Source organism: Choristoneura fumiferana, chromosome 17 (assembly GCF_025370935.1).
Source record: "Choristoneura fumiferana chromosome 17, NRCan_CFum_1, whole genome shotgun sequence".
Classification (NCBI taxonomy): domain Eukaryota; kingdom Metazoa; phylum Arthropoda; class Insecta; order Lepidoptera; family Tortricidae; genus Choristoneura; species Choristoneura fumiferana.
In genome coordinates this window covers 14,267,544-14,293,785 of record NC_133488.1, presented here as the reverse complement: position 1 = coordinate 14,293,785, position 26,242 = coordinate 14,267,544, and the positions used below count along the sequence as shown (strand labels likewise).

At 36.2% G+C, this 26,242-nt stretch overlaps 3 protein-coding genes across 6 annotated transcripts; 1 reads left to right on the top strand and 2 right to left on the bottom strand.

The window, feature by feature from the left end:
- Positions 1–1,902: 1,902 nt before the first annotated feature.
- Rnb (BTB/POZ domain-containing protein Rnb) lies at positions 1,903–16,924 on the top strand. 2 transcript variants are annotated; one of them, XM_074100877.1, is made up of 12 exons: positions 1,903–2,294; positions 2,724–2,950; positions 3,091–3,322; positions 4,749–4,917; positions 8,024–8,200; positions 8,974–9,389; positions 10,906–11,236; positions 12,835–12,996; positions 13,679–13,919; positions 14,637–14,745; positions 14,976–15,121; positions 15,251–16,924. In XM_074100877.1, exons 1-12 carry the CDS (start codon positions 2,049–2,051, stop codon positions 16,008–16,010), a joined length of 3,216 nt encoding a protein of 1,071 aa, XP_073956978.1. In that variant the 5' UTR covers positions 1,903–2,048; the 3' UTR covers positions 16,011–16,924. The 2 variants fall into 2 exon arrangements, with proteins under 2 accessions (XP_073956978.1, XP_073956979.1); XM_074100878.1 differs by lacking the exon at positions 2,724–2,950 and having other exon boundaries at positions 2,204–2,294.
- Positions 15,988–25,173, bottom strand: LOC141437475 (cytochrome P450 315a1, mitochondrial-like). Of its 3 annotated transcripts, XM_074100881.1 has the most exons (9): positions 24,861–25,173; positions 23,245–23,440; positions 22,748–23,148; positions 21,991–22,197; positions 21,784–21,920; positions 21,500–21,694; positions 18,313–18,528; positions 17,333–17,464; positions 15,988–16,431 (listed from the first exon to the last, which is right to left on the bottom strand). In XM_074100881.1, the coding sequence occupies exons 2-8, from the start codon at positions 23,421–23,423 to the stop codon at positions 17,348–17,350; spliced, it is 1,452 nt and encodes a 483-aa protein (XP_073956982.1). In that variant the 5' UTR covers positions 23,424–23,440; positions 24,861–25,173; the 3' UTR covers positions 15,988–16,431; positions 17,333–17,347. The 3 variants fall into 3 exon arrangements, with proteins under 3 accessions (XP_073956982.1, XP_073956980.1, XP_073956981.1); XM_074100879.1 differs by having other exon boundaries at positions 15,988–17,464; XM_074100880.1 differs by lacking the exon at positions 24,861–25,173 and adding an exon at positions 24,718–24,793 and having other exon boundaries at positions 15,988–17,464.
- LOC141437476 (cytochrome c oxidase assembly protein COX18, mitochondrial) lies at positions 18,825–20,116 on the bottom strand. Its single transcript, XM_074100882.1, has one exon. The coding sequence runs from the start codon at positions 19,920–19,922 to the stop codon at positions 18,840–18,842; it is 1,083 nt and encodes a 360-aa protein (XP_073956983.1). The 5' UTR covers positions 19,923–20,116; the 3' UTR covers positions 18,825–18,839.
- Positions 25,174–26,242: the final 1,069 nt, after the last annotated feature.

The window sequence follows — 26,242 nt, the reverse complement described above, 5'->3', positions numbered from 1 at the left end:
TGTTTTAACAAAAGCGTTGCAGCTTAAACAGTTTCTTAAATAGCTTAATCAATGGCTTAGACCATAGAGCAAAGATTTATGAACTGTCATAACGGTTATTCCTACTCCCACTTCATAACACCTTGACTTGAAAGCGTACAACGGAAAACGGATAAATGGCGCAACAGAAAGCGGATAGAATTTTTAAATTGTAAATCGAAAATACAAACTGAAATATAGATGCACAGAAAAACCATTCCGTGCCGTGTGCTATACCGCTACACCACCGCTGGACAACGATACAGACACGAATTTCTTCTATGCACCTCATATCTCAACTTGTGTTATTTCTTAATTAGCCACTTAAGCAGCGACACTAGCGACATCTATGCCGTAGCCCTCATTGAGAAACTTTTCGGCACTACATCGTCGGAACTGACCGCTCACCCGGACAAGAGATATCGTTATTAAGCTATCAAATTAAGATTGGTTTTTTGGAATCTTTTTGTATTTTTTATTTTGTATTTTTTTTGTTTTTTCTTTGTATTTTGTTTTTTTTTTAGGTGCATAGGAGAAATTCGTGTCTGTATCGTTGTCCAGCGGTGGTGTAGCGGTATAGCACACGGCATGGAATGCCGAGGACCTGGGTTCGATTCCCAGCGCTGGTCTTATCTTTCTGGTTTTCCTGTGCATCTATATTTCAGTTTGTATTTTCGATATAGGTTTTACGGGATGACCGTAAAAGTAACATAAAAAATTGGAATTGAAATAAAAAATACAATAATATTCCAAAATCCAATTTTATAAATGTTTTATTATTTACGAAAATAATATTTTGGGTCTTAAACATTTATAATGTGGATTAGAATGTAAATTAAAGATTAGAATCTAACAATAGTAGATTGTACAACAAGAGCATACAATGAGCCGTACCGGCTCGGGTGGCTATAAGAACGTCTCGGGTAAAATGGGTAGGTACTCGAGTTTTACACTGCTTTTCACTTCGATTGCGAGGACATGAAATAACAATTGTGGAAACATTGTTCACTTACTACGCACCTTTTACTTTTCATGCATTGCTGATATAATTAGAAATATTAATTATTAACCAATAGGTTTATTTTGATAGGTTTAAATATAAACTAAAAATTATTAAAAAAAATATGTAGAAACTTTTTTGATTGTGGCTGTTTACACCTGACTGCCTTGGTCTTAGACGAAGATTTTACTTTATGCACTAGAGCATTAATACTTTATGCACTAGAGCATTAAAAGTCATTTTATGTCGCCTAGATTCAGCATAAACACGAACTTTATGAGCATGAGAAGTGAGTCGAAAAAAATTTTTTACGAGTTCGTAGATCTCTTTTATATTCATCATATTAATATCTAGCTGAAATGAAACATAAAAAACGTAGGAATATCTAAAAAAATTGTATTGTCAAAGTTGTCAACTTAATCAACGTCAGGGTGACACTATTTCCCGGCTGTACTATACCGAAATGAAAATACCGGCATGATATTTCGAGTACACGCCCATAGATACTCTTATCGGTTTGACACAGGCAGAGGCAACAGCAGGGCTACTAAAAAAATCGAAGTTCGTATACTACCGTCCGTCTCGCTCTCATGTTAAATAATATAAGTATCAGAGGGACCGCACGACCGTACCATCCCTCTCGCTTTCGTATTAAATAGTATAAGTCTCAGAGAGACCGCACGACACGAACTTCGAGTTTCGAGTTTCGTAGTAGTCCTGCTGCTGTCCCGCTGACGCTTATGTCATTTAATACGCGAGTGAATTGATTTGCGTGTTTCGTAGTAGCCCCTCACTTTCTATGGGCTTGTACAGGAAATATCGTGCCGGTATTTCCATGTCGGTATTGTCCGTGCCGGTAAATATGTACTGTAGTGTCTAGAACAAAGAGTAGTATGTCTAGAAGTGTCAGTCAATCACCCAAGACACCCAACCCAACGTCAGTTAGTAGTTATTTATCTATCTCCAGCAGTTTAAATGTCAAAATGGGGTTGGATTAAATTTGTTTCTTATTGTATTTATTTGTTTTAAAATGGACAATAACTATGTTAAATCCACAATAGACGGTTTGAAATCTACTTCATCAAGCCGCGTCCACGATACCCTCCTGAAAATAAGAAGTAAAGTCATAATAAATGACAATGGCATTCAACTTTTTCGAGATTGCGGAGGATTAGAGTATTTGCTGCCCCATTTGCGAAAACCTAACGAAAGAATTCTTGATTTAACTTTAAGTATATTGGGAAACTGTTGCCTTGAGGAAGAAAGTAGTTTAGCGGTGAGTATCGCTTCAAATATAATTCAAATTAGGTCAAAAAAATAATATTGATAGTGACACAACTCAAAATTCTAGTGCAGTACATTTTGAAATACGTCACTATCAAATTAAAGCAACAATATGTGAAAACATAACCTAACCAACAAAAAGTTGGAAAACCCCCGACTGTCACTTCAATTCAATATCTCAAAAATGGCTAAACCGATTTTGATGAAACATGTCTAAGAACCATCGACAGAAAACCTGATTTCAAATAAAAAAAACGCATTCAAATCGTTCCACCTGTTTAAGAGCTATGGTGCCACAGACAGACACACATAGCGGTTAAACGTATAACACCCCTCTTTTTGCGTCGGGTGCTAAAACACTTAAGTATGAAAAATTATATTGATGTAAATTTTATTCTTATATCTTGTTCCTTAAACATAGGTTGGTCAGCTAAATTACTTTGGACCTCTAGTGTCTATCTTGAAAACTGTCTGCCGGGACAGCATTGTGGGCCGAGCTTGTCGTGTCATTGGGAACTTGGCTCAAAAGACTTGCAATGCCGAGAGCTTGCATAACCATGGGGTGGTAACAGCACTTATCACATTGATTGAAGGGAGAGACAAGAATACTTCTTATCCAACTTTGACCATGGCTGTAAGGGCTATAAGGTAATTTCAAAACAGTCACTATAGCACCTGTTTACATCCACTTTCCAATTAGAATTATTTTCTCGCTCCTATTGTGTGATATTTTCCACATTTATGTATCATTTATGCTAAATGTTCAAATATTTAATTTATTATTTCAGGCAACTGTGGATGGTGCAAGAGAAAAGAGATGAGATGCTCAGTCTGAATGCTGTAAGGTGTATAGCCATCCTGCTCACAACAGAGTGTGAGACGGCTGGTGTGATCAAGTCAACTTGCAACTCATCTAAAGAAGGTGAAGGACTAAGAAAGAGTCAAGAAGAATTAATATGTGGTATACTTAAATGCTTGGGGTACTTTACTACTCATGCTTCTGTTTTGTGTGCGGAACAGGTAATATTTTTTTTTTTCTAATTACAAATAAGGGTTTATGTCTTTGTTAGTAATTGTAATTAAATAAATAAACAACAATAAGTAAGGGTGAACATCTGTACATGTCCACTTTTACTTATTGTTGTTTATTTGTTTGCCTGTAGGCAACCAAACTTGTTTTGTCTATGACATATTTACATAGTAAAGCATTGGTAACCAAAACATACAGAGGCTTAAGTAAGGTCCATAATACAGTCGTGGCCCACTAATTAAGGACAAACACGTTTTAGATAACTCGATACAGAACAGACAACTATTATTTGCAAAATTCAGCACAATAAAAATAATTAATGTTACTCAAAGATTTATCATGAATCCAGGTACTAGCAAAATACTTTTGTTCACACACATTAGTTCGCAAACCTATTGATGGCTGATGATTTATAAACTTGTTACGATTTTAAGTATATTATAACTGGCACTCTAATTAAGAACAGTGGGTTTGAATGCTTGTAACTTCTAAAACAGTTGAAAAGAGCCAACATGTCACTTGGCTTTCTGTTTCTCAGCTATTCTATTATTATAACGTGCTTGAGAAGTTTATAAAAATGGGTAAAAACCCTAGTTCTGATGCTTCCATCAGAAACACCAGTTTTTTTTTTTTTTTTTTTTTTTTTCAAATCTGCAATCAGCTATGCTACAGCCATAATCAGATAATGTGTGAGTTCAATTAACTTTTAAGAGGGGTACTCCATCGAGCACACTCCTCTTTCTTGAAGAGTAGACTTCATTCTCTCTCGTCTAGCTTGAGTATTTGCCAGCGTTTTAGCCTTGTCACTTCATCTTTGCCGCTCAACAGGTCCCTGGCAAGCTCGTTATTAACATAACTTCAGCAATGACCTTTGTAATTCATGTGTTTTCATTTCCGTTCTTAATTAGTGTGTCAGTTTATTTTTCTATGTCATGGGATAAGTTAATTTCAAATGTCTTTTTTTATTATTATCTATAAATTTTTTGCTGTTAAAACTTGTTTTAATCAACTTCATAGATATTTAAATTAAGTAATAGTTAAACAATATAAATAAAAGTTTCAATATTAAAATACAACTTAGCAGTTTTATAAAAAGTATATATGTATAATATTAAGGCTGTTCTTAATTAGTGGGCCACGACTGTATAAAATGTCTAGGGTAATATTGAAACTTTATGTAATACTAGCTTTTACCCGCGGCTTCAGAATGTGTGTTTCAGTTATCGCGCGCTGTTCCCTCAGGAAATGCGCCTTTTTTCAGGATAAAAAGTAGCCTATGTCACTCTGGCCCATAAACTATCTTTACTCCAAAAATCACGTTGATCCGTTGCTCCATTGTGGTGTGAAATAAGGACAAACATACAAACACACACACTTACATTCATAATATTAGCATATGGATTATGGATGTTTCAGATTCAAGGTGATGGCAGGGGATACCAATGCCTAGTAGCATTGACAAAGACATATGAATCTGTTGCTTTAAAATGCCTCATGAACTTGTGCTACTTGTCATCTTGCCGACCTCTCCTGGGCACTGCTGGACTTGTTGAATGTCTTGTGAGAGTGCTGGTGAAAAATTCAGGTATAACCTCATTTTATTCTTTAGTGGCAAATGTTACTAAATTGGTCCTACTTTACTTGAATTGAACTGAATATGGCTAAACTATTATGCAAGTGTAGGTAACTAGTGCTAGTAGTGCAGTTGCAGAATGCTTCAAGAAGATTGTTTTATATACATTTAACCAGCAAACGAAAAAAGCATAGAACGCGAGTTTCCTACAAAATTCCAGTTTAAACGGGGCAATTATTCCAACTATGCATGCACCTGGCTTGTAGTACCAATAAGAAATTACTAATATATCGGCCGATTTTCTATTACCCAAAACAAATAAACGTGATTGGTCAAATTCAAAATGACTGGCTGGGATTGTATCCTAGCTCTGACGTTTTATGTGTCTAAAATGGCGGTGACAGTGAGAACGCTTAGCTGATGGATGGTTGCATGCAACAAAGAGTCATTTTCGTAGGCGAAATCGTCGTAATTAATTACATTTGATTTTAAGCTTTATTTTGATTTAAAATATCATAAGATAACTATCTAGTCTCTAATTAAGTTGTAGCAGATTTATACTATGCATATTAAACAACCATTCACATAATTTATAGCTTGCAAAATACTTTTATACATAGAAATCAGGAACCTCTGGTAATCGTAACTTTTACAGTATATTCAGACAACGCAAAAGTGTAACATGTATGTTTAAATATACGTACCAACGTGTAAAAATGGAACTAACGTACGTATGTTAGCATCATTTTTACAAGCTTTATTTTACTTGCCATGTTAGTACCTTTGTTTCTTTTTAATGTTTGTGTGGGTGTAATCTTCAATAGAAGCTTAATTAAAACCACGTATCGGTTTCCAATTAAGCTAAAATTTGACAGACATGTAAGTTCGGTGACAATGCAATACTATGATACTTACTATCGAGCTGACCTGATGATGGAACCGGAAGGTGAGTTAGTTACCGAGTTTCGGCTCTTTAAAGCCGACTCGTTGAATAGTTGACGGATCATTAATGAAAAGTACAGTCGGAAATAAAAGTTAGTTACAAAAATGTATTAACTTATGAACCTTAATACGTTCGTTAAACATACTTAGTTGACGCAAATTCGCCCTGTATAGCAATAAGTCTAGACTGTTGTTTGTGTTAAAATCAAATTTACAACGATTTGATACACCTAGAAGGTACTTAATACTAGTTAGGTAGAAATAAGAAACCCGCTGCTATATACGCTAATCTATACTAATATGTGTCAATCCGTAGCAAAAGGGTGCTTATGGCAGGTATTGAGTTAAGCATAGACATAGATCCTAAATATGCGTTAAATGAGCTATCTAATACAAAACTAATACTTTTATTTTTAAACATTAAACCTACACATGCTAAATAAATTTAAATAAATAAATAAATATCACGGGACAATTCACATCATGCTAAGTATTACACTTTTGAGAAAAAGTTAAAAGAAGTTTGAAACTCATTTTAAGGATGTTTCCATTGGAAGTTACATAGATGATGATTAGGGTTGGGACTTTTGGATGCTTATGTTATTGATAAAACGCTTATGTGGCTCATACAACTTTTTCACACAGAGCATTAAGAAACTTGAACAAAAAAGTCTAAATATACTTAAAGAGCAACCAGCACAGACAAGACAAAGGCGTGGTTTATTAATTATCAACTTAAAAAAAATGCATTTGGAATAAATCGCTTAGGAAAGCCTTGAACAGAAAAGTTGCACTTTGCTCCCTCTCGTCAGGGAGGAAAAGTTACTTTTCTGAAGGAATGACAAGCACATTAAGGTCGAGGGTTTTATTTGGGGTGTTGCAACTAAGGTATCCTGCATGTTACGACACTGTTTACAAGCAAATGTGATGAAAAATATAAAAATAACGAAGTTTCATGAAGCGGGGCAAATTTTTATGGTGTAAAATTGAGTTATACTCGTAGCTAGCTAAGTTTTAAAGATGTAATAAAACGTTGGCTGACTTGAAACCTCTTTAGTCTGAAATGACGCAAGTACCTACTAACTTTTTAAAACTAAAGTCATAACCATTGTCCTTTAGTATACAGGCATGGAATAACATCATTGACGAGCAAGTATGATGAAAAATGTATGTATGTGTGTCCATTTCTTTGGTTTTCTCTGTAGCCTATAATGACTGATCGATTTTCAACATGTGAGGTATCATTTGATTCGTAAAAATTGTTGGAGTGAAAGTAGGTATATAATATAACATTTAAAAACGGTTTCCGTAAAAAAAATGGGGATTCAATTTTTTTAATGAAAGGAAGAAAACGGAAATTAAGAAAAAGTAGAGTATGCAATTATGAAAACCATAACAATTGTTATTATTACCATAGTAGATTGATAACCAAGGGTGGAAAGTGACTCATTTCACCTGAGATCGTTCGAGCGCCAATAGTTCGAGGGGAAATGGGTAATTTCACCCGAGTTAGACACTACTTTTCATTTCGACTGTGAGGAAAGTAAAATAGTACAAAAAATGAGAATAATAATAAATTGAATTTCGGTATTTAGTATTCAGTAAATTGCATTTACTTATATCCAACCTCCAACGGTACCTTTTCGACATGGCAACTTGCCACGGCCGACTATAAAAAAAAATCGAGTTGGTCACGACCAAGGAGCTTTATATACCTACAAAGCTAGAGGTTGAACGCCGAACGAAGAAGTTTGACCTTTATTACTTATGTATATATTCCATCTCTTTCTTTCACATTTCACGAATGACTTCCATCTCTTTCTTAACCTAACTAAAGAAAGAGATGGAATATGTTCGTGACGTAATAAAGATCAAATTTCTTGTTTCAAACGGATGTTCTGCGTTCAACCTCCAGTGTTGTATATAAGCTACGACGTAACTCAATTATCTTCGACTCCGTGACTAATCGAAAAATAAAAAATAAATATACTTTCCACCCTAGAGATGAAAACGCAATTTTCCACCCGGCTACCCATGAAAATTAAACTTTCCGAACAGGAAAGATGAAAAGTTACTTTTCTGACGAAGAGGTGTGAAAAGTATATTAATAGCTACATTATTTATTATTAGTTCGGAAGTTTGGATACAGTGCTTGAATATTTTTTAATTGCTGCAGAGGTATCGTACTGGCAGAAGACAGAATGCGCCGCACGAGCTCTGGCCCAGCTCAGCGGGGAGTCTGTGAACCGGTCTCGTCTCCGGCACTGCGGTGGGCTTCCTCTATTACTGGAAGCGGCGCGCGTCAGCCCCGACGCCATGCGTGCGCTGCTGCAGTACGTCTTCGATGACACATGTGAGTTAGGCTGGTAATGATGTAGCGCATTTTTTTTTTGCAAAAAATTCAATCACTGACAAGCGAGAATCATTTTCGCGTTCTTAAAGGGGATCCCATGCCCCAATGACCTTCAATCTGAATTCCTTAGTTTTCTAATGTTTTTTGTAGCTTATTATATTAACAACAACGGCTTTAAGCAATATAGTATCCCATATTTACTTCAAAATAAATTATTTTCAAGATATTTGGCATCAAAGTGGAAGAATTTTAGGCCAAAAAACTGGTTTTCTGGCCATAACTTTTGTGTTAATTAGTTTCAAATGAAAACCCCAGTTTTTAGAGACGTCAAAGACGAACCCAAATATGTAGATTTTGTATATGTTAGATCTTTCACGTCAATAGTGATACGAAATAAGTGTTTTTTTTTTTTCAGACAATGTTTTTAAAAAAATCATACAAAATTAAGTATTCATTTTTTTCAAAATCCGGTAGACAAAAATGGAGATAAAAAATTTAAGAACCGATAGCCGTTTGACTTATAATTCTATCTGTAGTGCAAAAGTAGGAGAGACGATTCAAAACTTGTCAAAAATCTATGAGAACCTCGGTTAGCCCCTTAAACTACGTTAATTGCATTTCAATCAAGACATTCTTGTAACACATCCTGGTGACTTGAGGAAGTTAATTTTTTTAACTAGTTTTATTTTTTATTTTCTGGTCATAATAAAATTTGAGAAACGCTGAGCTGCACGTTGCGAAGTAATTATAAAAGTGATTTTGTTACCTTGCAGCTTTCCAAATTCTGGTCAGCAAGGGCCTCATAAACCTGCTGACCGATGAGCTCACCACATATGTCGCGACTATGGATTTTGAGCACGACAATTTGGAGAACACTAATCTATTGAGTGAGGCTCTTGTGGGATGCAAAGTTGAAGATGCCACTGATGTTAAACCCCCCACTGAACAAGCCAGTCGTAGTGTTGATGAAGGAAAATCCAATTTATTTCTAAGACGCCGTGGACCGTCGTCATCTAAGAATGAGGATGAATTGAAGGTGGTTATTGAGAGGGATAACATGATAGTCGGTTTCGTGGATGCCGTGGATAGCGACGCGTCCGATGATAGTCAAAGCGACGATGACAGCGCGCGCCCTCGCCGGAAGTGTCTCAAAAGAGGGAGGTCGAGAAGTCCTGTCATATTGAATAAGGTACTTTCAATTTGTTTTGATTATGGTAATTAGTAATAAAAATAAGTGCCCGACCGAAACATTTTTTTTGCCGAAAGTGGCCGAAACCGAAAACGAACCTTATATAAACGTAATTAAAACGTTCAATAAAGTGGGTCTTTCTTTCTAGATACCTATATGAATAATGAAACATCTCGCTGGCCTAATATTTCAGGGTTTCACTTTTATCAAATCGAAATTTAACATTGTCATACATAGATAGTGAGACTGGATCTAAATTAAACTACCCTAAAAAAGTACGATAAAGTTTCGGCTCAGCCGAAAGGTTCGGCTGTTTTTTGGCCGAAACCGAACCTTTGGCGGTAACTAAAACCGTAACTAGTAAAAAAGTAAAAATATAAATTCGTCGTGTAATTTGAGGCAGTTATAAATTAATTCCAGTTCAATAAAATAGTGTTGAAGAGTTGAATCTTAAATAGCTCTTAGGTCATGAATAAAACCTAGAGAAATTATAAAATTGTGAGAGAAATCGTGCAGTCGGACCTAAATAAGCCGAGACGATGATGATGATGATTTTAAAATGTCGTTGGTTGCTCAAATGAGAAAGTGGGACACGGTGGACGAGACGACGCAGTTTTAGCTATTTATATATTTTTGTCACCGTCGCCACAGTAGAATGAGCTCTACTTGACAAGCGAAATATAGCTAGATGGCGTAAGGATCGTAAGGCACGTTTGACGTTACGGTCTTATTTACAATACAAATATTCTTTTCACTTCTCATGCTCGTAAAGTTTGTGTTTATGCTGGATCTAGGCGACGTAAAATGACTTTTTATGCTCTAGTGCATAAAGTAAAATCTTCGTCTAAGACCAAGGTAATCAGGTGTCAACAGCCACAAACAAAAAAGTTTCAATATATTTTTTTAATAATTTTTATTTATGTTAAACTGAAAATCAAAAAAACATTTTAATTATGCTCTAGTGCATAAAGTAAAATCTTCGTCTAATAATCAGGTGTCATGATAAAATAATGTTAAACTAAAAATCAATCAAATCAATATAACTAAAAACTTATAATTATACAATAGCAATGCATGAAAAATAAAAGGTACTTACCTAGTAAGTGAACAATTGTTTCCACTATTGCTATTTAATTTCCTCTCAATCGAAGTGAAAAGCAGAGTGTAAAACTCGAGCATTAAACCATTTTCCCTTCGACGCGTCTATCATGGCTATGTGAACGCCTCGGGTAACATGACTCGTTTTATGCTCTTGTTGTATAATCTACTATTTTTGCACTCCATAAATCAGTACAAAAAAAAACTATTTCCTATTTAGTTCATCTTTTATTTAGTTATTCAACTAAATGAGCCAATTGCATGCAAGGCCATAAAGTCAAACGGACCTTACGTTACAAACGCCATCTAGCGTTATTTCGTCTGTCAATTGGCCCTCATTATGATATTAGAGTTAGTTAGGTTGTCTTAGTCAGTAATGGCACTAATGACTAATGAAACACCAATATTGTTATTTCAGAGCGCACAATGCATAAAAATGGCCAGCAAAGACTGGTCAGCAGGAGTCTATTGGGAGCCTAAAAGCCCAGAATGGCCACCAAATGTCAGTTCAGGATCTCGAAGTGCAATGAGTCCAGACAGGGCTCAGAGTCCCCTTTCCCCATACTCTGAGGGTAACCAATCTGGGTTCAGCCCCCAGTTCTCATCCAGTAAACGAGCCAGGCTGGATTGGAGTCCTGAGTCTGGAGTCAGCACTGGTGAAGGCAGCAGTATGGGGTCGCCTTATTGGAAAGAATATCAGTGGAGTCCAAACAGCTCTGGGCCCAATTCTCCTTTAAGTATTAATGAGGGTAAGTGATTGTAACATTGTTTTAAACTAATTCCCACTACTATTACAAATATAAAAATTATTATATTTGGATATATGTCTCAAAATAACTGACTATAACGGAACCTGTTTTTAATCCTTTTTAACCGACTTCAAAAAAGGAGGAGGTTATGAATTTGGTGGTTATTTTTTGTTTTGTTTGTTACCTCAGAACCGTCATTTATGAAACGATTTGTTTTTTTTGCGTTCGTCTAGGAGTGTCTTCAATTAGGTCCCATAAGCACCAAATCAGGATCTGATGATTGGATCTTAAGGAAATCGAGGGAAGTCTTCAAATGTTGTAGGGACACCTTTAGTAAATTGGATATATTTAGTAGTAACTCGTGCATTTGCTCTTGAAAATCATCATTTGGTGAAGTGGAACTGATGATGAAGAGAAGACCACAGTTGACCATCGGAGTTACCACTCAATAACAAGTATTTCATGGGTTGAATTTTAATTACTTTAACACAGTTGCTAAGCAATTTATGCTCCTCGTAATGCATATGGTAAAACGAGTGGTGAAGCACCAGGACTCCTCAATAATGAACGTCTCTACATCTGAAAAAGCAATCTTTCGTAAAAGGTGACGAGCAGTTGATATTAAACTATTGTATCTTAGATTATTTATTTACACTAAAAAGCGTGAAAAAAAAATTATATAACAAAATATCATCTACCTCATCACGCACTATATGTTGGGCTTCAATCACTCCAGCTGGCTCGTGCTGAGGCACCGACCGACTTCAGACTGGTAGAAAAATATTTTCATATTTTTTGTAGTCGGTTCAATTTTTTTCAAGTCACTAGTCGGAACTTTAGTCAGCGACTCAATATTACATATTATTATTATTATTACAAATCGTTTTGCGAAAGAAAAAAAAATACTCCTTTGCGGCGGTATGGCGGCCATTTGGAACCGCCAGAAAAGTATGGCATGGTGTATTTCGTGAATGGCTACTCGACGATGATTAGCTGTGCAAAAATTAGCCTGGAACAAATTGATGTTTTTTTTTTTATTAATGTATTCGCGTCTCTATGGCGGGCTGTAAGCCACACCGGAGAAGTATGGCATTACGCTACCGCCTACATCTTTTTTTTATCGACTATCGGAAAATACAATCATTTTTGTGGTACAAATCGTTCGACACTCGTTTTTTATCCGACACGTTCGATTGATGCCTACGCGATTGTGCCGCCGGTACCAGCGTTGACCATAATTTTATTTTTTGTCAAGACCCCTGAAGAAACGCCATACTGGTACAAATCATCTAATATTTTGTGTCACCATCTCCCGGTGTATTTGCATATTTTCACGGGGAGGGCGCTATTATGAACACGAGCGGAGCGAGCGATTTCCAATTAAAAAGTAAAGTAGAACCGTAAACACAACGAAGGAGCAAAGACCTACCTACTTTGCTTGCACTTATTGGCGAACCAATTGTCTGTTTTCGAAAAAATAGGATAAAAAAGGTTGAAACACACTCAGCTAGCTTATTTGCTGAAGTTTTGTGGGCCGGTGATCTTTCTCGTCCTTCGTTTCGGCAGTTCTAAACGCTTAACCGCACCTTATTCAACAGACAGTTCAGACTCGGAGGTGTCAGGGCGCTACTCGCCGGTGTGCAGCGAGGCAGAGGGGGAGGCGGAGGGCGCGGGGGAACTGACCGCCGCGCAGGTGGCGCACTCTCTGGATGATCTCATCATGGACGATGATGAGAGCCGTGACATCGAGCCGCTCGCCGGTAAGCGCCTTTAGAGACGATTGAGGGGATTGACGCCAAGGACGTCCGTTTATGCTTGAGTTATGCATTTTGACAGTTTGCTGTGCCAATCAACCATCATCATCAATCAAGACTTGTAAAGGGTCAAAATGTGAATGGGATGACGTACCTAAGCATAAATATACGTTCCCTTAACACACAGTGTCGGCTGAAACCGTAACTGGAAAACGTCAGCACAAGTCCAACAAAGAAGGTCTAGGTTGCTGCTTACTGGTCTTGTCTCAGACCAATACACTCTTCTTATTATCTCCTTTGTGTTCTTTTATTTTCCATGAGATATCTGATGGGTGGGACTTAATTCGGATGAATTACTTAATATTATTGACATTGGTGTTCTTTAACGACTACGAGTATGACAACCACTTAGTTGCCTGTTTCACCACTCGTTGATAAATTTTGTTATCCCTCTGTACACTAGGATCCACTGCATCCAGTCCATCGTACCAGTCAGTTCCAAATAATGGATTCTAACACACTTTAAGGTGCGCTATTGGATCTTCTAAAGAGTTTTATACGCTAATTTAAACTATCTTCGTTTGATGAGCATCACAATTACTAGTCACGTGAACTTTTTCAAAGAATCTTGAAACAGGTCTTACATGACTGATCGTCACAAGCTAATAACACGCCACTACCATTCCAGAAAACACCGGTAAACTAGAGCCCAACTCCAAAACGTCTCGCATAGCGTGCGTGCTAGTGCTTCTGTTCCGTGTCTCGCACGGTGCTTGCAAAAGTCTCGGTGCCATCCGCGAAGAGCCTGTCTCCAACCACACCCTGGAACTGCTAACGGGGCGAGAGTGCTTGAACGCTTTGTTGGACTACGTGGAAAAATGTAAAAGACCCTTGGGCAGAGCGGCCAGGATACTTGCTAGAGTTTTAAGGTATGCTCTATGCTCTATAAAGACCAATTAGGCTCCGCTTCCACCAGAGATGTGCTGTGCGATGATAGATAAATGAAGCGTTTCTATTGGTTCATGAAAAACATTCCACGCAACACATCCTCGCACATCTCTGGTGGAAACGCAGCCTTAAGCTGTCCTCAGTCCTGAAAATAGTTTATATACTTACCAGAAGTAAAGAAAAGTTTTTTTGTTATCATTTTTAATACAAGCTTTTTTTGCTGACTACTTTTTGTGACTGTATTTGTATTGTCATACTACATTTTTGTACCAAATTTCGTCGATGACATTTACCGATAAGGAGTTCCATCCTGCAGAGACGATCCTGGCTGGACGTCCAGGATGTCACTGCCAGATTATTGTTCTGTCACCAGATTTACATAAGTGTGCCAAATTTCAAGTCGATCCGACCACTGGAAATGGGTCAAATTCAACTTGTAAGATTTGACCCACACATACATAGATACGTACATACATTAAACATTAGACATTGCAAGTTAAATAAAAGCTTTTAAAATAGTGCATATTTATCTGGGCCATTTACGTGACTTGTATATAAACGATAAACGACTGGATAAAAACATTTATTTTTAGTCCATGGATTGGCATGTTCTTGCTTAAACTCTTTAGCCATTAACATTGACACTCACTATAAACGAGGCATCTGCATTAATATTTATTGCATTATTACGTTTTCAGCAATGCCTTGTGCCTCATGAGTATACTGAAACACAGGCTAGCGCTGAGATTACATAACATGTCCGTCAGCTCCAAACATCCGCCTACCAAATGTCAACAATGCAAGCAGGTAAATTATGCAGCACTTTTACTACGTTTAGGGGCTGTTTCACCATCCATTGATGAGCGTTAACCGACGGTTAAATGTGATGCCGTCTCCGTCTATTCGAACAAAACAAATAGAGACGGCATTACACCTAACCGCCAGTTAACACTAATCAATGGATGGTGAAACAGCCCCTTAATAGTTTAATTTATAGATTAGGTTCTAATGTTCTATTTACCTTTTTATTATTTCAGATTTTGCGGTTAAGTTCAAAATTACTGGCGCAATTGACGATACTAGCAGAATCAAGTTACGGTATTGGCGAAATTAGTTACCAGCTTCTAAAGGGAACCCCTGCGATGCAACAGACTTTATCTATTACACTTCCTTATGTAGTAAGGTGAGACTGCATCATGTTGTGGCACTTTACTTCATAATTTTGAAATGAAACCATTTATATCCACTAAATCATATGTCCATACTATTTTGCTTGTTATTTTGTCCTTCCCAATATTTTTTTTTTTTTCAGAACTGAAAAGCCGTTGAAAAAATATTTTATAGACTGCGGCGCGTTAAATTTCCTGTTCAACATTATATCGGAATCCAAAGAAGACATGAAAGTTTGTGTCACTGCTTTAGCAAAACTTGCTAGTAATGTTCACATCAAAGATCCGAAATCTTTAGAAAATAGGTTCAAAGAACATATTTACGTTAGTTATGATCCTGTACTAGACAATTTATCACCAGACGATATAGTCACTTTTGAGTTAGACGACTCTTCAACGGTGAGCGCGAACAAAGTATTCCTTTGTCAGAACTCGGAAGTCTTCAGTGCGATGTTGATGGGATGGTTCAAAGAGTCCATAGAGAAATGCGTGAGACTAAAAAACGTTACGAAACCAGCGCTTGAGTTCCTATTCACTCTTTTGCATTTCGGTTTGAACAGTTCAAAATGCGACGTTCAAGTTTTTCCTTTAGCTGAAAAGTTGGAAACCAATTTGGAAGTTCTTTTACTTGCCGACAGATTTCTGTTTGACAAGCTTAAAGGTCTATTGTGTAGTGCGATATTACAATTTCAATTGACTCCAGAGAGTGCAGATAAAATTTACGTGTGGTCTTTGTGTGAGGGTATGGGTTTTCTTTGTGTGGAGTCTGTTGCTTACTTGCTGACGGGGAAAATGTGCGAGACGCAGCGTGCGCGGTCCTTTGGTGCAATTCTTGACTTGGAATACAAGGAGCAATGGCTGGATGATATAAAAAGCATGATTGTGAGACAACTTGTAAAATAAATCTTTAATTTACACTTCAATCCGATTTTTTTACACATAGGTAAGTTATAGAGACCTAATGCTGGTTGATAAAAATGGTGATACCATTCGATTATACATAGCAGTTGTGCGTTTTTATGTTTAACAGTTCTCCAGAATGCTCGAACACTGTCAACATTACATTCAACCACCCTGGTCTCAGTACATTCAATGAAATTGGTTGCAACAATCAAATTTTTATTGCTTCACAACAGTTTTTCTTAAGTTTAATAAAACAATTTCACACTTGATAAATGCAATATCATAATCTGAACATTGTTGAGTAAACCTCAGTTCGAAGGCTCGTTTAATGTACGTGCGTACAGTCAGCATCAAAAGTAGCGGATCACTTTACTCTGTCGCATTGCCACATTGACATTCTTGCATGGCGTTTAGTACGTGGCTGTAAAAGAATAAAGTACGAAAGTGAACAGCTACTTTTGATGCTGACTGTACTGTGACTACGTAACAGTGGCGTGGAGTGAACACTTTTGTCAGGCAACTCTCAGAGTGAGAGAAGCGTGAGGTAGGTATACGTCTTCGGATGCAACACCTTGCAGTAAGTGTGCACAGCTATCACTAACGTCACATAAAACATTTAGGCAACACGGTGGGAATCGAGATGTTACCGCGCCTCGCCACTGCTACGTAAGTAAAAAATATACAGGGATTCGTCACAGAGCCGTTCGAATTGTTTTGTTTCCGAAATAAAGTCAGGACAGAAATAACGGCAATACTTTACTGCTTGGCCATAGGGTAAATACATAATAACCCTCTTTTTGGTTTTGCCCTTCGCCTTAGTTTTTTTTTCGCGCCGTAGTTAGGTAAAAATTAATTTTATTTTTATGTAAATGCATTTTTCAATTACTGTTTTACTATTAAAAAAATGGGTTATCTGAGTTTCTTATTCTTGTGCTGACATTAAAACAAACAAAGGAAGCGTGCAAATTCGATAGAAACTGTTTACCATTACATTACATAGAATTAAGTTAAAGTAAAAAATGTTAATTCATGCTATATCTGTGGTTTTAAGAACTCAACTCTATCTACTCTATCTCCTTTTTTCATTTAACCACTATCAACTATCATGATATTTTTCAAATAAGTAATCAAAATTATAATAATAATAATAATGGAATAACATAGACTTAAAATTATTTTGCATGATCAGTGATCATTGTTATATTTACTTGTCAATCATTTATTTTAAACTTGTAATGTATTAGGTATACCAATGTCATATTTCATAATAAAATTCATTGTTCTTCAAGAAAAAAATACTACATATTTTTCGTTTACATTACCTGAAAAATCTTGTCTTACTTATTCCTCTGGGATATAATAAGTTCGACGGGGCAACTGGGCACAAGCACCTGTGAAGTTACAGGACTCACTTTTGCAACATTTCCACACTTCAAGTCAAAATTGTGAACAATCTGTAAAAAAACAATTGAATTAGATCTGCAGTTATGTTTGACCAAAGTGAAGGTTCAGTTTCAGTCTGTTCTAGTGAAAAAAAATTGTTTCTTTACAAATCAGCCACATTTTGTTACTAAATTGTCTTAAGATTTAAGGATAGCTTCATGATTCGTGTGTAGTCTTGACTCTTTGAGAAGTGTTGACAAGTGAGTGTAAGCAACTACATAAAAGCATAAAAATTAGCTATATATTGGACAACTTGCTAATGTTAGTTAAAGTAACCGGCCAGGCAATAAATTACGCCACGGGCCCAGCTTCACGGGAATAAAAAACGAAGAATGGGGATGACTGCTACACTGAGAAGGATTTTGTTTTGAAAAACGCGACTTGAAAGACGTAAGTAATCCTTTTATATTTCTCTGTATGTGCCTTTTCCTTTTCCTTGTGTGAAGGCCTGGTAAGGCCAAGGGTAATGATTGTGCATCCCCATCATCATCCCAGCCTATATATGTCCCACTGCTGGGCACAGGCCTCCTCTCAGGACAAGAGAGCTTGAGCCATAGTTCCCACGGGGGCCCAGTGCGGATTGGGAACTTCACACTCGCCATTGAATTGCTTCGCAGGTTGGTGCAGGTTTCCTCATGATGTTTTCCTTCACCACAAACTTCATGGTAAATTTCAATCAAATGTAATTCTGCACATAAATTTTGAAAAACTCAGAGGTGCAAGCCGCGATTTGAACCCATGACCCTCTGCTTGAAAGGCAATAGGTCAAACCACTAGGCCACCACGGCTAGGTGTATACTCATATGATGATACCTACTGGTGTAACTCGATTTCCTACATAAAATAATAATAAACTTACCTGGGTTATAAATTCAGTAAGTTGCAGCATAGCCATCTTCCTGCCTATGCAAGACCTAGCACCAAGAGCAAACGGCACAGACGCTGATGTCACATGATTCACAAGATCCTTTCTCCTTGGGTCATTCCTATCCCAACGATAGGGAAGGAACTTATGAGCTTTACTGAAGTATTGTTCATCTCGCCCTGATGTGTATATTGATGCTATTATTGGAGTCTGAAATAATAAAATGTATGGTCTTTGAAGTAGATTGGTAAGTCATCAAGAAATTATTTCTTTTTCTAATGAGGCTTAGCATAAACTTTTGTAGTTTTTCTTTCATTTGTATTTTTTTTAAGTAGTAGAAATATTCTGAAATATGCCTATGTAAAGCAGTTCTAATTTAATGTGTAATGGATTTTTTACAATTTGTTTCATTCAGGTAAGTTTATTTTAATATTCTCTCACTTGCAAGTGCCTTTTCATGCACTAAGATGTTGTATTATAAAAATAGTAAAAAAAAGAACACAACATACTATTTGAAGTCTTTATTGATACTTTTTAGGTGTAATCTTTTGCAACAGAAGTCTAACTTCGTCTTTCATATGTGAATAAGGTTGCTCCAGCTCACTAGGTGCTTCTGGTATCCGCAGTTTCCTCCTCAGTGATGGAGATAGAAGACATAAGTTCTGGACAATACCAAAGCTGCTTGAAGTTACCCAGTAAAGGCACATGCATGAAGGGACACTGGCTGCCACAGGTATCATAATGATTGAAAATACTCTGAACATATTTGTGAAAATATTGTAAATTTTGGATGGTTGCCTTAGCTTGGACATTTTTTGTATTTCAATAACTGCTAGGTTTGTCATACCAAAGGCAACTGGCAAGATATATGAATGGTCTGGCTCTGTCAAGTTTGGAATCCAACCAATTCCTCCAGCTGCAAGCTCCATAAGGGTCACCAGAGCTGCTGGATCGCCAGATGGGCAGTTCACTAGATTCCTCAATGCAAATGACATGCATACCCAAATGGGAATTTGTACCCACATCACTAAGCTAGCTTTCAATGGGTGACAATTATCTCTTACAATAAGACTGCGCCATTGTTTTTTAAGAGATCTTTTATACAAAATGATGGCTTGCTTATTAGTTAATTTGTACATCTTCTTTGCCATTGCTGTTTCTCTCTTTAATTCTTCAACCAAGTCTTTCAATTCCAAACTGATATTTTCCACCTTAGCCAGAATTAGATTTGTATAAATTGTTAAAGGCAGTGTCATAAATGATCTTAACAATACTGTAGAGGTAATTATTGTGGCCCACCATGGGAGCCCTGTTGTATCATGAACATATAACAAGCCATCTTGCATCAAATGGACTAGAGAGCTATTTGATATACTGGCATACGTTTGCCCTTGCCACTGCACGAAGCCTTCAAATGAGAAGTTTCTTTTACTAGTTATATTACACGGAATATTGGTCCTCTGCACTAACTTCACTTGATCATTTACCCTACAATTGTCCATTACTGCACCGTTATATAATACACTAAATGTTCGGTAATTTACAGAATGAGTGTTTAATTTTAACTTCCGTATAAGTTTAAAAGAATTCATGATTATTGACATATTTTAATCCAATGTTTATATTTTTACGATTTCAATCAATTATAACCTGCTTATCAAACGTCAAAAGTGACATTAAAGAATTGTCACACTAGATCCAGCAGGGCTACTACGAAACTCGAAGTTGGTATCGTGTCATCCCTCTCGCTCTCGTATTAAATAGTATAAGTGTCAGAGGGACCGCAAGACACGAACTTCGGGTTTCGTAGTAGCCCTGCTGACGCGCTCGAGTATGTCCATGCAACAGTTTTTTTTACATTTTTGAAAATCTATAGCCGTTCCCCCCACCGATGAAAAGGTATATATTATATGTTTTTTTTTCTTTTTATCATTTAAGCTTCGCAACCCAATAGGTCTCTATGACGCTCGAGTAAATCCCGAATTAGCAACGTGGGCTCCCCTACTATTGCTTAGGCCATATACTACAAAGTCACAATACAATATAGGCAGTAATTCGACTTCATACTAGAGGGCCAAAATCGACGCACGCACTGAACTTCGGGGATTATGGTACAGTGATGTGATACTTACGAGTGATAAATATCAATAAAATGGCATCATGTTAAGTAATTATGAAAGTAAAGTAATGTGATAGAATTTAATTCATGAGCCACCATGGAACCTTTTCAAAGGAAAAGTCATTATGATTTTCATTGTTATTTACTACGACGTCACTACGACCGAGTACTGCCTTTTCGCAACGTAACGTTTGGCAACCTGTTTCATTTCGCAAACTAAAACTGTAAATATTTCAGGATTTATTTCAGGAACGCGTTATTGGAATATTAATTATCGTATGCCTATATTTCAATCCTCTATGTAAATTTGTATGCCAAGTTTCATTGAAATCCCTTCAACCGTTAGTGTTATTGCGTGATTGAGTAACAAACATTTGGGTCTTCACAAATTTTCTCATTTATAATATTAATAGGATGACTATGAATAAATTTTTTTTTAACAAAAAAACAATAAGTTTCTACTAGTTTGAAGTCGGTGCATCAGCATGAGTGGAATTATAGTCGTCTACCTCGCCTACATACTATATATTGGGTTTCAATCACTCCTGCTGGCTCGTGCTGAGGCACCGACTTCAAACTAGTAGAAAAATATTTTCAAGGTTTTTGAAGTCGGTTCCATTTTATGTAAAAAAAAATATTCCTACTTTTTTTTTAGTGTTTTGTAGCCAAACTGCAACACTCAACGATTCCATTAAGCTCAAACACAGAATAGTTATATCATTTTATATTAGAGTATTGGTCCCTACGGTCTTGTTTATCAGGGTCCAGTTCACCAAATGATACTTTCTGAATGTAAATACTTGACTTGATGTTAAAATGCCAAAATCGCTATAGGTGTGTTTTATAAATTCGAGGGTTGCCCTCAATTTCTCTAAGATCCCATCATCAGATCCTGATTTGGTATCAATGGGACCACTTCGGAATTATGTTCTTTAGAACTAAAAAAGAATTTTGAAATTCGGCCTACAATTGGCGGAGTTATCGCGTAATACAAAAAAAACATACACTCGAATTGAGAACCTTCTCCTTTTTTGAAGTCGGTTAAAAAAGACACAAACTTACATTTTCGGGAAGCTGGAAGTCACCTAAAATATCATTCTTCGGCAAAATTCTTGTCAAAAATGGCGCTACAGGATATAATCTCATAGACTCTTTTACGACATTTTTCACGTAGCCAATATTTCCTGTCCGTATTTCATGTGATATTTCATCATTTTGTGCCAGTAGGAATAAACTCCAAATTGATGTGTATGCAGTCTGCAAAAAAAAATGACTAAAAGTCTAGTAACTATATATAGTGATATTTTGCGTTCAAGTGAAAATCAGGCATAGGTTTGTCTCCTTACCGTATCCCCTGCAGCAATTATAAAATCTGCAACGATTCTGATAATCAGGTTATCACTAACGTTTTCTGCTAGAAGTTTATGAACGAGTCCGTTATTGTCATCTCTTTTCAGTAACATTTCAGAAACAAGCTTTTGAGCTAAAAAAAAAAATTCTGTAGGTATAAAAAGAAGCACACAAAAGTAATATTTTTTATTTTTTATATTTACCTAGTAAAAGTGACATATCCACTGATTCCTTAAAATTTCTCCAGACATTCAAGTTTAAACGAAGACAAAGATTAAGTGGCAAGCCAAATAACTTGGTCGTGGTTTGAAATATCTTTTTGACAGTTTCTGAGAGCATAGTTAGAAGTTCTTCGTAATGTGCGCTATATTTAAGCGACGAGTTAGTGCCAATAAGTATAGATAATATAACTGAAAAAAAGATTTAGGTAAGTCACCAGTAAGTTAAGTAAGTAACCAGATCATAGAGTGTCTGACCGTTGCAAAAATAGCAAATACGTGATCACAGTATAACAAGTCTTCCCTAGGGAAACTTGTTATACTGTGACGTGATCATGAGACACGTACCCACGCTACGCAGTCCATTCATGTAACATGCATTATATATATATATATATATATATATATATATATATATATATATATATATATATATATGGGCCCGCCTATGTACGGTATATTTAGGGGGGGGGGGCCGCCCCAATCCGCACTGGGAGGAGAACTGTCATGTGCCCAGCAGTGGGACGTGTATAGGCTGGAATGATGAGATGGTAATTCCATACCAAAAAAAAATATCACACCTACAATTTGAGTTAGAATGAGTATCCTAAATAAAAGGGTGGCTAAATTTTCTTCTGCTGGTACATTAACTAACTTACTAATAATCATGTAGGTAGCCAATAATGTGCAGTCGAGCAAAAAATTTTATTTTCACTAAATAAATGATAAATATCTTTATTACCTTCCGTAGACAATCTATACAAATCGGACTCTAAATTAGCAACAGTCCCATCTTTAACTTCCGTTTTCCAATACTGAACAAACTTTTCTACGGTATTTTTCACAGGTTCTTCGATCCATTTAATAGAGTCCTCGCGAAGTAAAAGTTTGTTCATTATTCGTCGATTAGTTAACCATTCTTCTCCATTCATGAAGAATAGTCCTCTTTTGGATCCATAGAATTTTTCGTATAAAACCCATGGCTCAGGTAATATATGAGCGGGATACTTTCCTTCAAGGCTCAGAAAAACTGATTTTATGAGCATAGGATCGCTTACAAAAACTAATTTTGTGTCACCTTCTAATTTTTCATAGAATATGGGTCCCAGTTGTTTGTGTCGTTTATCAATGTATTCATGCAACCTGAGAAAGAGGTACGAGGTTTCTATGATAAGGCAAGAATATTGAGTATACATAGGTTAGGTATAGTAAATCTTTTCTTAGAAATAAACAACTTACTTGGTTCCCCCACCAGCAAATATAAGATCTAATTTCGTACCAAGTAAAGGTAAAGATTTCGGATGAGCCATATCTTCAATGGTTTTTATGTACTTGGTTTGTCCTTGGCTTGTCACGCAGTTACGTACAAAAAGTTTTTTGCCAACTCGATGAAAAGTTTTTTTGATTAACGTGTACATTGTGCGTAAAAAAGTATCTAAGGAATAAGCAAACGATTAATTAGAAAAAATTTGGCCGTTTCAAAAATGCTTAAAACACAACTGGACGAATTTATTTGCTGTTGGTTATTAATCGCTGTTATGTTGTCAAAGAAAATACGCACAAGTAATGGAATTAAGGGAAAGTTTTCTTTAAAAAAAATTCAGAATATAAGTAAGTAGGTAGGTAAATTAGAGGGTATTCACCGCCACTTTTGGCACAATCTTGCATTCACAGTTTGAATACTACGGTTCCCTAGGGAAACTTGTTATACTGTGCTACGGCCCTATACTACGAACTCCATATCTTGCCGTCCCATTGACGCTAATATTATTTAACACGAGAGTGAGAGGGACGGTACAATAGCTACAAAACTCTTTGAATCAGACACAAAAACAGACTCAATGGAGAATAAGAATCCCCACCAAACTCGTTTACACCTCTTCCCAGGATTTCGCATTGAGTCTTAGTAATGTTTACCCATTTATAAATTCAGATTTAATGTTACCTACGGTACACTGACATACACACAAAAAATGTTCCCAGTCAGAGTCAGAACACGCAAGCTTTGGTTTGTTTTTTATTTTTAAGAACTTTAGACGAGACGCCCTGTATGTATTGATACCGTGCCGATAGCATTGACCGCGAGTGACCGCATGGAAAAAGGGGGGTTAAGTATAGCTTGGTGTTAGCATGGCTTCCACAGTGAATTAGTTAGATGTTTGATATTTTAAACCAGTTTCAGTAATTGATATCAAAATGTGTGGTCTTTAAAAAAATTATATGTTTCCACGTCTTTTTAGGGTTCAGTACCCAAAGGGTAAAAATGGGACCCTATTACTAAGATTCCGCTGTCCGTCCGTCTGTCTGTCCTGATATGAACCGTGATAACTAGACAGTTGAAATTTTCACAGATTCTGTTGCCGCTATAACAACAAATATTAAAAATAAAATAAATATTTAAGCGGGGTTCCCATAAAACAAACTTGATTTTTTAGCCGTTTTTTCTGGATATTAATAAAGGCATCAGGTAGACGCTTGAAATATTCACATAATATTTAATCGGATATTTACTTTAAAAATAAATAATTAAATTAAAATAAAATTAATATTTAAGGGGTAAATAAATATAATGGTATGGAACCCTTCGTGCGCAAGTCCGACTAGCACTTGGCCGGTTTTTTTTTTCAAGCATAACGACATAACGTAATGTTTCATGTGCAAAACATGTTTATTGAACTTAACGTTTCATATGCAGAAAAATAAACTACTTACCTATACTATATATTTGCACAAAGTGAAACGATGCATAATATTTTAAATTTTATATCATGTGGGTAGGCAACACGTTTACATTAACTATAAAAAGGTTATTGAGACAATTAAAGGTATTTTACTTTCTTATTAAGTGTACCTACCTAAATGTTACGCATTACCAATTGGAAGTCCATATAGATATTTTTTAGCGATCACACAATGGTATTAAGTATTCGATTAAAATTCCACTTTGCAACAGAACAAGAGCTGGCAACAGCTTAGCTTATACTAAACAATTCTCTTACGGACGTAAGATGCATATATCAAGTAGGTACTTACATACATCCTGCGCGCGAAAAATTATGATTGGAAAAAAAGAGTCAAGTTTTTCTCATGTTTATATGGTATCACTTACAGCTTACCAGTTTTGGTAAGGTAAAGAATGAATAAATTTTTGTTAAAATAAAAAATAATAGAACCATTTTTTACTTGACTGTGCTAGCATAATATTGGGTTCACCCTCACTAGACCGAATATCATAAAAGCTAATTTCACTAGGCTTACCAACGTTAGATATAATTTTCATTAGCCCTAATATCATGACAGCTAAACTTGTATGTCCGAATTGATTACTAGACCTAAAGCTTTACATCCTAATGGTTACTTGTACAAAACATTAAATGCTCTAATATTACTAAAACTAATAATGATTATTCCTAAAGATGAATAGACCTAAAGTTATGAACCCTAATGTTTACTTACTTGTACTAAAGATAAAATAAAATTCGTGCGAGCGAGTGAAACGAGCGAGCAAGATGGTTTGGAGTAGAAGCGACTCGGATAGGTTAGGTTCTATGTTAGGTTTTTTTTATAGCAGCCAATAGATAACTCCCACTAGGAAAGTAGGTTGGATGGATGCCATTCAATATGTTGCTAAATTAAGGTGTTCCAATTTTCAATCAATACATTTGACGAAAATTACTGTTTTAGCTTTTTGATGTTAGGGCTAGTGAAATTAAATATAACGTAAATTCGGAATGTTAAAATTAGAGCTAATGAATAGTTAGGAAAATTAAAAATTCGGCTTTTTCATTTTAGGGCTAATGAAATTAGTGGTAGTGAAAATAGGATTAAAAGTTTTCGGGCTACCATAGGAGAACCATAATATTGCCATGCAACTTACATTCGTGTACCAAATCTCAAATTAATCCGATCACTGAAAGTGGGTCAAAATTATTTAACTTGCAAATTTTGAAGTAAATAAACGAAACAAATATAAGAGGTGAAGTTAAATAAAAAGTTGTTCCCAAAATATTTATCTTATCAAACAACTCAAAAATTTGTTACCCAGCCTCGACGACCAGATACGACCCCGGGTCGGGGCAGATATTTGTATGAAAAAAATAACAAAAAATGGAACCGACTACAAAACCCTTGAAAATATTTTTCTAGGTAAGTACGTACTAGCTCGAAGTCGGTGCCTCAGCACGAGCCAGCAGGAGTGGGACAATAGTCGTCTACCTCATCTACATACTATGGGTTT

What these genes read in the sequence shown, in the direction of transcription:
- Rnb (XM_074100877.1), top strand. Translation starts at nt 2,049, where the DNA reads ATGGACAATAACTATGTTAAATCCACAATAGACGGTTTGAAATCTACT. An exon ending in AGTGCTGGTGAAAAATTCAG is followed by an intron (nt 4,918 to 8,023) that starts GTATAACCTCAT and finishes TAATTGCTGCAG; the next exon opens with AGGTATCGTACTGGCAGAAG. An exon ending in GTACGTCTTCGATGACACAT is followed by an intron (nt 8,201 to 8,973) that starts GTGAGTTAGGCT and finishes GTTACCTTGCAG; the next exon opens with CTTTCCAAATTCTGGTCAGC.
- LOC141437475 (XM_074100879.1), bottom strand. Translation starts at nt 23,423, where the DNA reads ATGTACACGTTAATCAAAAAAACTTTTCATCGAGTTGGCAAAAAACTT. An exon ending in TTTGCTGGTGGGGGAACCAA is followed by an intron (nt 23,149 to 23,244) that starts GTAAGTTGTTTA and finishes CCTCTTTCTCAG; the next exon opens with GTTGCATGAATACATTGATA. An exon ending in GGATATGTCACTTTTACTAG is followed by an intron (nt 21,921 to 21,990) that starts GTAAATATAAAA and finishes TTTTTTTTTTAG; the next exon opens with CTCAAAAGCTTGTTTCTGAA.
- LOC141437476 (XM_074100882.1), bottom strand. Translation starts at nt 19,922, where the DNA reads ATGTCAATAATCATGAATTCTTTTAAACTTATACGGAAGTTAAAATTA.